The following is an 11,442-nucleotide window of genomic DNA, read 5'->3' on the forward strand; positions in this document are numbered from 1 at the left end:
ATATGGAAGTAACAGCCACGGCTGCCACATTTGTCTGTATCATGACACATGATACAGATATGCACATCAACACATGCAACAATTCTACCACATGTATCCCCTTATACTTGGTTTTCAGATGACGAGGCTGGGGTTGAGTAGAATTCAATAAACTGCCTGAGGTTCCTCCCTTAACCTGAGTGGATGAGCTACAAAGACCCAGTCTTAACCTTTATGAGTGGATTTCTGTGTGCAGAAGGAGTCTCTCTGTTAGAAATCTAAGGAAGATGTCCCAGAAGTAAACAACGTAATAGATTTTTACAAACATTTATGGTCCTCCCATGTCAGAGAATATAAAGTTTAAAGGCAGACCATTGTGAAGATGTATTTGCAACAAATATGACATAAATAACTCACATAGGCAGAGGACAAAGCTTGAAGCATTCCTTGGTACTGGGAATTGAACCTAGGACCTCACACATACTAGGCAAGCACTTAACCACTGGGCTATATCTCCAGCACCACTCTGCCTTCTATTGAGACAAGACCTCATTATATAGTCCATGGTGTCCTGGAACTCATCACAGTCCTTCTTCCCAAGCTACACACACAGTTTTAATTGAAGAAACAAAACTAAGAGAATAGAGGACCATCCCCAAAGAAGAATGGACAGCGAGCCTCTCAAACAAAACCAGCAATCAAAAGGAAACCAAAATGATCACAGATGACCTTTCACCTTATGACTCTAATTTTCTTAAAAAGTAACAATCTATAGAATAGGATCTTGGAAGGAGGTAGGCATTCTCTTGTCCTGCTGGCCAGAAGCATATACTAAGTCAAAATTTCTGGAAAGCAATTTGCCATTCTGTATCCAAGTCTTTAAAGATTCCTGCTGGTGATCTAACTGCAGGAGGTATTTGTAACCAGTAACATATGTAGCCATTCGGCAGGAAGACCTTTCTTGCTGCTGCCACACTTAGAGCAAGATTGCTGGTAATGTAAATGCCAATCAAAGAATCATTCCAGAAAGCATGAGACATCCTGGAAGAGAAGAAACCAGGCTTCCAGCAAGAGTGATGTTTAGGAAGAAATTCTTAACTAGGCAGGGAAAATTGATGTTGTGGGAAACCTCAGATCACAAATGAAAGGTGGTGATGTGTGTGTGGTGTGCATGTGTGTGTGTGTGTACATATATGTGTGTATTTATGTATATATGTGTGTATGCATGTATATTATGTAATAGAAATGAGAATGAGAAGTCACATCAACAAATTCACACGGCTTGTGCTGGTCGCTCAGTGATTGGGTGATGTTTGGTTGCTTGTTTATTTTACACGTTTTTACTTTATGTTTAATTCATTGCAGGGGTTAAGTTGAGCCAGGGCCTCACTGTGTAGCCTAGGAAGATGGTCTGGAACTTTCAGCAATCTTCCTTCCGGCTCAGCTTTCTGAGTGTGCAGTCACATGTGTGATCCAGCACACACAGCCAATCCCATTGTTACCTGAAAGAAGACTTTGCTATTTATCACCTGATCTGCAGCCCCTGCCCCATTCCAGCTACAGGGCCACGTGAGCACTCTCTGTTTACAGAGGCTCCTTTGTCCAGCCCTCCACAGTATTATTTCAATCTCAAAGAAAACCCAAACTGATGGGTTCTGGTACATGTTAACAGTGTGTCCCAGTGTGTATGTGTGTAGGGGCACATGTATACATATATAAATGTGTGGTGTGAGTAGAGATCAGAGGACAATCTTGAGTGTCTTCAGATATACTCTAGGGTTTTTGTGGTGGTTGTTGTTGGTGGTGGTTTTTTGGGTTTTTGTTTTTGTTTTGAGACATGATCTGAGACTCATTAATTCAGTTTGTCTGACTGACCAATGAACTCTAGGGATCCTCCTGCCTCCACCTTCCTAGAACTGGGATTACAAACATGCACCACATGGGCTGTGGAGATTGAACTCAGGCTGACTTTCTTGCAGGACAGACATGTTACCAACTAAGCCATCTTTCTAGCCTAATCAGATGGGTTTCTAAGTAACAGAGACAAGGAGAGCATGCGCACTAGGTTCAGAGGCAACTCTACAGGATGGCAAATCTGTAGCATTTGAAATCAATCTGACCCCAAATATTTCATAGGCTCCTTTTCCCCACCTCTGTCACCCTCTCTCCCAAAGGGCAAGTACCCACCACCGTTACCAATATGGGCCTCCCTCCCATAGAACATTCTGTGTCACGTCTAGCATTTTAGCAACCGGAGAACCCTCTTTACTAAGTTGGAGTCAGGGTCAGAAGGTTGTGGGGGCCAGCCGCTCTCCTAGACTTCATCTTCATCCCCTAGTCCTCTAGGCATTTCTTTCTGTGTCTGTGTCCAGGCCCCTCCCTCCACAGGCTTCCACACTGTCAACCCTGGTGGCTCAGCAGCCACCAGACACTCTTGCGTCATTGCAGTCCTCTTCCTGCCTCAATCGCTTTGAGCACTTCCTCTGTGGAGGCCCCACATGACAGCTCCGTGTCTCCCAGAGGCCTTCAGGAAGTCCCGGAAGTGACGCTGTCACAGCTCCCCTCTCCTGTCATGGAAAGTTCTCCACAGATGGGTCTTCTGCGTCTGAGATATCACTGGCTGCTTTCAGCTCTGAAAACTAATGGCCAGCTGTATTTTTACATATGCAAAGCACCTCGCTGTGTACTGTGCCCTGTCTCAGGCTAGGCTATGGGATATCTGTGTTGCTACCGTCTTCCTATCTTATCTTTGAAATGATATGGCTATTTCAATGTGCAAAGACTATATAGACACTTCTCCAAATAAGGCATACAAATGACACATTAGTGTTGTTAACATTGTGGATACAAACTAAAAACCACAGTTTGATGCTGTGCTGTTTTGCAGCCTCTAAACTGGGTAGAATAAAAAGACAGCCAGGTATCATGGTGAATACATTTAAGCAGGAAGATCAGGAGTTTAAAGCCAGTTTTGACTACAATAGGGAGTTTGAGGCTAGTCTAGGCCACTCAAGACCGTAGCTCACAAACACACAAATAAGTGAGCCGGTGTGGAGATAGTGCTGATAAAGTGCTTCCCTTGTAAACATAAGAACCCTAGTTTGATGCTCAGACTATATATAAAAGCAACGATCACCACTAACAACAAACTGGGCTTGGTTCCTCTCTTGTAAGCCCACCTAACCTACATAAGTTTCAGGGCATTGAGAGCCTCCATCTTAAATAAAGAAATCAAAAAGGTGGGGCCAGTGAGACAGCTCAGAGGGTAAGGGTACCTGCCATTGGACCTGACTATCTGAGTTCAGTCCCTGGGACCCGAGTGGTAGAAGGAAAGAACTAACTCCTGAAGTTGTCTTTTGGCACGTACACACACACACACACACACACAGACACACACACCCAGATAATAACTAGCAGAGAAACTGGAAGCTCCCTAATTCCTCTAAATGCTAAACATAAAGCCGCCACGTGACCCATCCCTGCCTCTCGCTACCCAAGACTACTGCAAACAGACATCCACACGAAGGCTGGCTGATGACTGTTCACAGCAACTATTGTCCCCAACAGTCAAGAAGTAAAAACAGGGCAAAGGGCATTCAGCTGGTGAATGTGGTGTGTCCATACAGTGGATTAGCAAAAGATGGATGTCTGCTACAATGTATATGAGCATGAAGGTGTCATGCAGGAAAAAAAGCTACAAGTCATATGATTTCACATACACAAAATGCACAAGTCAGGCGCATCCTTGGAGACAGAAAGTTGACTGGCTCTTTCCAGAGGTCAGAAGAAAGCAAAGTGGCAAGCAGCTGCTCATGTGTATGGGGGGTTCTTCTGGGAAGAATGAGAACACTCTGAAATTAGACCGTGGTATTGGCTGCATGTAAGGACCATTTTACCATAAACTAGAATGTGGACAGGTGACTTACAGTGTGTGCATTAACCTCGGCTGAAGCACTGTAAGCCAGTGAACTTGTCCAGTCAGCCTCACTTTGGAGCTGGGGTTCTAGGTGTCTTGCCGACGTGACACAAGAGATTCCAGGCAGCCCCAGAGTCTTGCTCCTTGGGACTACATGGCCTGTCGTGATCTGGGGAACAATAGCTTTTCTTGTTCCATCTCTAGGGCAGAAAGCAAAAGCCTCATGTCCCAGAGAGATGGGATCTTTAAGAAGTGCTAATGGCCTTGTGCAGGTGAATTTAACCTATGTGCCTAAGCCAGGGCCTACCCTGTACCTGGGAAGGCAGCTCTAGGATCCTGGGCGTGGGCAGAAACATAGTCACTCTGCCAGTTACATAAATGATACAATAGGCCTCAAATAGGCCTTCCTGGGTTCAGCCCTTCCTCCTGGTCTTGGACACAACGAATCTTCAAGAGCGTCCTTCAGACAAAGGCCTTTCCTCATGTCAAGCAGGCATCAGGAGCCCAGAGGCCTTCAGATGTGGCTTCTGCCAATGCAGGTATTTCCCTCATTTGCCTTCCATGCCTGATATGGAAAACAATACCACACTGTGTTTGCACAAAAGTCATTATCATGCTGTGGAAACCTTACAGACATTTTCAAAGGAGGTTGGGGGAGGGGAGATGGCATCATGCCCTCTCACAGCATGGATCCATGCCCTGACCCCTCTGCTAAGAGTTTCCACCCTTGCCAGCTCCTTCTCTGCAGTTCCCTTTCCACCAAAGAACAAGTGCGATACAGTCCTCACCCTGCTCTCCGTTAGTCCTGAAGACATGGCCTGCTTTATCATCCCTGGCAGGCTTGTCACACCCAGTGGGTGGTCAGGTTGTTTCTTTCAGAAGACTAGAATGCCTTCTCTGAAGGCAGGTTTGGTTGTAATTGTCCCATGCCTTTTCTCCTTTCTTTCTGTACTGCCAGAGCTGCCAAACCCAGGGCTATTGGCATTCTATCCCTGGGATGGAGTTTACCCCACCACCAGCCCTGGGGGCACTATGGAAGGTCACTTGCTGAGGGAGTCCCTCACACATCAGGCTGGACCAGAGGCAACCACGTTCTCCCTGCAAGGGAGGAAGCCAGATCACTCAGGAGTGGTTCAGGGGAAATGCCACTCACATAGACAGCAGCCAATTCAACCTTGTTGAATCTGGGCCTGCTCATCTGTTTTAGAAAGAGCAGGTTGTTTCCAAGTGCTGGGTCATCGTTCAAATTCTTCCTGTGAAGCTTCAACAAAAGGAAGCTACCGGGATGACCCACAGATGCTGTGTCGCCTGAGTTACCCTCAGAAGCATTATCTTCTCTGTGACACACAGTGTGGCTGTGCTGTCCCTCTCATGAACCTCATAAGCCTCTTAAAAGGTCTCCATTCACCTGGCCAATTCCCAATCCCCCAGGCAGGGTGCACAGGCTCCCTGGAAGGTAGCTGACTCACCATGGAGGAACTGAGCAGAAAGGAGTGAAGGAGACACAGGTCCCGCTCAGAAGGGCACACATTCCCTTTCAAGGAAGGTAGAACAGAGCTCCAGTCATACTAGCAGGGGCTCCCCGGGTCAGTGCTCTGGGGCGCCAGTGTAATTCCAGGCTCCCCTAAACCAAGACTCTGAGTGGTTGGTGATTGAGAAGAAATAAAAGCCTTCTTGCTGGGTGGCAGAATTGTTCTCTCTGAAGGAGACAAAGGTCAGGGTGTGGGCTCCTCTGTCATGTGGGTGGTACTGAATTGCCCTTGTCTTTAAGTATTTACCTCCCTTTCCCACGTTTTGTCTAGTCAAATCTCAGACCAGGAAGGTCCTCCTCACAGTGCTGCGCTCTTCCCAGAGTGCCAAACAAGCCCAACACAGGCACGGGACCCCTGCTGCTGTCCCTTCGGTCATAAGGAGGGACATGGATGAAGCCCCAGCAGCAGCTGAACCACAGCTGCATGACCCAGGGTCCACACGGATTGGCTGGGGTCCAGCAAGACAGCACATGTGCCAAATCTATCACTCCTGAAACCAAAGAAAACTCAACTGCCCTGTATCCCCCATCCCCCCATGCCCATCTCTCCTGAATCACCCATCCCCCCATGCCCATCTCTCCTGAATCACCCATCCCCCCCCATGCCCATCTCTCCTTTGCAGCCTCTTTGACCTCGACCTTGTGGCTGTCCTGAAGCCGCTGACTTGATCTTCTGTGGCAGGAGCCAGGACTCTGGCCAGGGCAGATGGTGAGGGGCAGGGATAAGGTGGGCAAGGTTCTATCAACCACAGGGAGGAGGGGACAGTAAGGATGTGAAGTTTATTTTTTCAGGAAGTCTCTTTGTATTAAAGGGCTGGCTTCTAACAATTTTTCAAATTAAAAAGTATACCTTTCCTGCTCATTTTTTTTTTCTTTCATGAAAAGATGCTTCACACCATGTAAACTGAGGTTGTGGTAGTCATTCCTTTAGTTTGAAAATCTCCATATCATCTTTGCTTTGTAGGGACTTAAGACAGCTGAGGCAGGGGAGTCAGGTGAAGAAGAAGGGCAAGGTTAAGATCTGTTTGCCTGAAGGTCCTCCAAGACCCCCTTGGTCTCGGCTCAGGCTCCTTCTGCTCTGACTCCAGCCTTCCTGATGCTGCCGGCTTAGCATAAGAGAACCCACACCGTGGTGCATGTTTGTAACCAATGCACACAACAGCCTCTCAACCCACAGCCAACTCCCAACCAAATTGCCCTTGGCCCGAATCCCACTGGGGCAGAAAAAAAAGTAACTGGGTTAGTGGAGTCAGGCTGAGCTCGTGACACACTGAAAAGTACCTTCCTGCCCTCTTCCCTTTCAGGGCCTCTCACTGGTAGATTCCCCAAGGGACAGTGCTTTGGGGAGGTCCAGGCCACCTGCAGTGCTTCTCCTGAAACACGCTGGTGGGTGTGCAGGAAGCGGGCTGCTAACTCCACCAGCACAAGATACATAGCCAGCCGTGAGCCTGTACTGGCTTCTACTGCCCAACTCTGTGAACACCCTAGTTCTTTTTGCTTCCACTTGCATGCCCAGCTTGGTGGCGGCAGGAGGTAGGCAGCACAAGACAATGGTCTCTGAGAGAGCAAACAACTTTACCCTCAGCTGTCTGCAACCTGTCCAGGCCTCACGGTCCTTATGCGCAGGTCTAGGTGTTCATAGAACCCACACTCCTGGCTCTCCTGAAGATGAAACCAGCCAACAAATGCCTAGCGCAGCAGGTCCCAACATGAGTCAGAGCTCAGAACAGTCTGTGGTCAGTCACCCACTTCCCTCCTGCATGAAGATATGGGGGCCCTAGCTGCTCTGAAAGATCTTTCTCTCAGTCCAGGGACAATCTATCAGATGCTACCTGTGCTGCTCAAGTAGACACACCCTTCCTGACTGTGTTCCTGCCCTGCTCCAGCTTGAAGCTGGGACAGGGTTAGACCAGAGGGCTATAGGGGTGCTGGCCTTCCCCAGACGCTAAGCTAGACACAAATGGAGTGTTAAAAAGGAACCTTCAGCAAGTGGCTGTTTCCTCTGTTGTTAGGATAACCAGCACATTCAGCAATATCTTCACACTGGGCTGTGTGTGTGTGTGTGTGTGTGTGTGTGATAGGTAGGGACATAGCTGAGTGCAATGAGGGACACAGACCTACTCACAGAGCACCTCTGGCTTCCTGTGTCCTTGCAACCTAGAATAAAATGTCTGTAGGAGGCCTTTCCTCATGAAATGCACCCCAGACTCAGCTCCCCAAATAGAATTAGCTCTAAGACCACATACTTAGGGTGGGGGAAGGATCCCTCTTGCTGCAGTTGCCCTTCACCGAGTCCCTGGCTGACACTTGAGCTGACCAAGATGCTTTCCAATGCACCCTCCACCAGAGAGGCCTGAGTTTCTTCCTGGCTCAGAGCGAGGATCCCTGCTCCTGCTACAGGAGCTCAGGGATACCCTTGGCACCACAGGTCACAGGGCTGCAGTGTGGGGGTGGCCCGGAGTCACTCAGAGAGCCCTAGCACCATACAAGCCTGTCATGACACAGCCTCCCTGAACTCCAAAGCCAAGGTCCAAAGTGGGCCTCAGATGCTGCCCCCACCTCCACCCTCCCCACAGGGTAGCAAAGTGACAGCCACGTCCCACTATCCTGTGACAAAAAAATTAACTCAAACCCTCATTATAGGGGTTCCCCCTTTGCATCCACCCCTCGGGGGTCTCTGGATCTGACAGTTGGGAGGAGATGGGGTACTCACAGCACGCAGAGAGCGTAGGCCCGGGGGATGGACTCGCTGGCACGCACAAGGAAGCTCCCGTCCTTGCCAGCTCTGGAGAGCAGCTCCTCTGCCTTGGAGCGGGTGATGTTGCCATGGTTCCACCCAGGGCCCATGGTAGGCATGGGTCTCCTGGGCTGGGTCAGCAGCCACTCCCAGGACCGACACTCCAGCAGAGCCGTCAGGGCCCTAGGCTGAGACCTGCCGCCTGTTGCCTCTCAGAAGTTGCCTCTGCTGCTACTACCAGCTTAACTGACCGACTTCCTGTTTCAGGCGCTCAGCAAGGGAGAGGAAACTGAGCTGCAGAGAACTTCCTCATTATAGAAACCAAGTTGGGGGGGGGCATCATCTACCTTCCCACCCAGCCCGGCACTGGCTGCCTGCTCCACCCTCTCTCTCACTGACTCTCTATTTCCCCTGAATGGAACTCAACCTCCAGAAGCGTCCATTATCAGTCGAAGTTCCACATGAAGGAAGAAGCAAAGGCTCTGTTCGCGTCAGGTTTCATGGCTGACTTCTCAAGCCTGGCCTAGCATTTGTGAATAGGCCAAAGGAATGGTGCTGAGAAACCTTTGCTGATGTCCACAAGGGCGGTCACGGTTTTCCTCAGCACCACCCAGCATCCTTGTGATGGCGAGCTTTAACTGTCAACTTGACACAAGCTGGAATTGCCCAGGAAGAGAGTCTCCATGAGGGAAAGTCTGCATCGGTTTGGACTGTGGATACATCTGTAGGGGGTCATCTTAATGAAATTAATTGCCATCAGAAGACCCAGCCTACTGTGACTATTCCCCAGCTAAAAGAGGCCGGTTTGGCCCCTCTGGACTTCTACTGGGCGCTTGGGGGAAAAGCTCATGGAGGTGCTTATATGTGGCTATGGCACAAGCCGGCCACTTTGATGATATATGTTACTGAGTTCTGCATTGCAGAAGCCCAAATGGCCAGTCAGGCGTTTCCCTCTGTGCCTGGACATGGCCGTGTTTGCTCACCCCGTAAAGGTCACCATTCAGTCCTAGCTGAGTTCTGCAGGCTCTAAGGTAGCCACTGTCCCTTTGACCCCAGAACTGGTTCCTCAGGCCTGGTCCACCAAGGGAAGTGCTGACTTACGGCAGAAGCAGTGATCGTTCACTCCTTCATCTGAACCTTGTCTAGTTAGATGTGACAACAGACCTAAGCCAGGCACCCCCCCCCCACACACACACACATGGACACACATGCACACACACACACACATGGACACACATGCACACACATACTGGAGTTTGGTTGAGCTTCTTATTGCTCTCAGCCTCAGTTTCCTTTTCTTTAGACCGCAGAGTGTGATTCTGAAAGGAGCTCTGGTGTGCGGAGACCCTGCGAGCAGTGCTGACATCATCTACAACCGGAGTCTGCAGGGCCCAGCTGCTGGGCACATGGGAAGTCTGAGAGTAGGGAGAGTACTCAGCCAGGTCCTGAGCCAGAGGGAGGGGACGCGGTCACAACAAGAGCTCTCATCCACATTCTGACTTTGCCATCTGGTCGCCAAGGCTGTTAACTCCACCTACCTCTACAATGGACCTATCATAGAGACCTCTCAAGTTCACAGTACCCCATGCACCCCTCCTTAGGAAATCTCTGTCCAACACACGTACTACATGCATCCTTGAACCCTTCTCCTTTCTTCCTTGAAAACTTCTGCCAACTCCGTCATTGCCCTTACTTCTGAGCCCCCAGAGTCCAGCACAAGGGTCCAGATCCATCCTCATCACAATCTTAGTCTCTTTGTGCCTTGAACAACTCAGCTCTGTGGATCCGTCGGCATCCAGGACCATCCCACTGATGGGTAACTCCATCAGCATCAGGACCAGTCCACTGATGGGTAACTCCATCAGCATCAGGACCAGTCCACTGATGGGTAACTCCATCAGCATCAGGACCAGTCCACTGATGGGTAACTCCATCAGCATCAGGACCAGTCCACTGATGGGTAACTCCATCAGCATCAGGACCGTCCCACTGATGGGTAACTCCATCAGCATCAGGACCGTCCCACTGATGGGTAACTCCATCAGCATCAGGACCGTCCCACTGATGGGTAACTCCATCAGCATCAGGACCGTCCCACTGATGGGTAACTCCATCAGCATCAGGACCATCCCACTGATGGGTAACTCCATCAGCATCAGGACCGTCCCACTGATGGGTAATCTCCATCAGCATCAGGACCGTCCCACTGATGGGTAACTCCATCAGCATCAGGACCATCCCACTGATGGGTAACTCCATCAGCATCAGGACCAGTTCCCTGATGGGTAACTCCATCAGCATCAGGACCAGTCCACTGATGGGTAACTCCATCAGCATCAGGACCGTCCCACTGATGGGTAATCTCCCTTGGCATCTCTCAGCATCACTTGTGGTTACTCTTGACTCTCAGTTTTATTAGACTAAGAAGCACTTGGGGAATCAGTAAACCACACCTCTGGGAGTGTCTGCTAGGACATTTCCAAGATAATCAGGTCACAAGGACTCTAACCTAATGACAGATGGGTCTCTTAATGAATTCATACACTTGTGTTATTGGGAGAAGGTGAAAGGTGAGGTCTAGTTGGAGGAAGTAGGTCACTGGGGTTGTGCCCTTGTGGGTTCTCTCTTGCCCCAGTCCCTCCCTGTATTCCTTTCCTCTGCTTTCTATTCAATGTAAATTGCTCCTCCAGCACACGGCCCCACTATCATGATAGAGACTGCTATCCCTGACCCTATACCTGCCACAGGAATCGACACTTCTGGGACTATGGCCAAGAGAGATCCTCCCTCTTTTAAGTAACACCAGATATTCTATCACAGCAAAGTCTGACTAATGAAACAGCCCACTTCTTGGGCCTTCATTCTGCTAGATTTACCTTTGTGTTGTTGTTGTTGTTGTTTTGAGACAGCATCTCCCTATGTGGCCCCAGATGGCCTGGAACTTGCTTTGCACATCAGGCTGGCCTTGAACTCAGAGATCCCCTTGTCTCTGTCTTTTGGGATTAAAAGTGAGTGCTATCATGCCTGGTTATCTTTGAACTCAATAAGATCACCTACTACATATATAACCCACACAACACATTCACACATTCCTGCTTCCCTGATTTCCAAGGCCCATCTCTTCTTCCCTACAGACGTGCCTGGGATATGGGTCACAGCCAGTTTCTTTGTCCTCTCTAACTTAGAAAAAACTCCCTCATACATCAATGATGTCCTGATGCTGTGTGGAGTCTTGGTAGAGCTTATGTTTTTGTAGATTTTTATCTACATCAATAATTC

The 11,442-nt window shown here is 49.3% G+C and overlaps 1 protein-coding gene across 1 annotated transcript in view; it reads right to left on the bottom strand.

Moving 5' to 3' along the window:
- The window catches only part of Inpp5d (inositol polyphosphate-5-phosphatase D), a 107,738-nt gene extending 99,314 nt beyond the window's left edge, over positions 1-8,424 (bottom strand). Inside the window, exon 1 of the mRNA XM_052192474.1 lies at positions 8,140-8,424. Within this exon, the coding sequence (XP_052048434.1) occupies positions 8,140-8,282 (143 nt within the window). The 5' untranslated portion in view covers positions 8,283-8,424. The remainder of the gene's footprint in view (positions 1-8,139) is intronic.
- Positions 8,425-11,442: the final 3,018 nt, after the last annotated feature.

This window comes from Apodemus sylvaticus, chromosome 9, assembly GCF_947179515.1.
Source record: "Apodemus sylvaticus chromosome 9, mApoSyl1.1, whole genome shotgun sequence".
NCBI lineage: Eukaryota > Metazoa > Chordata > Mammalia > Rodentia > Muridae > Apodemus > Apodemus sylvaticus.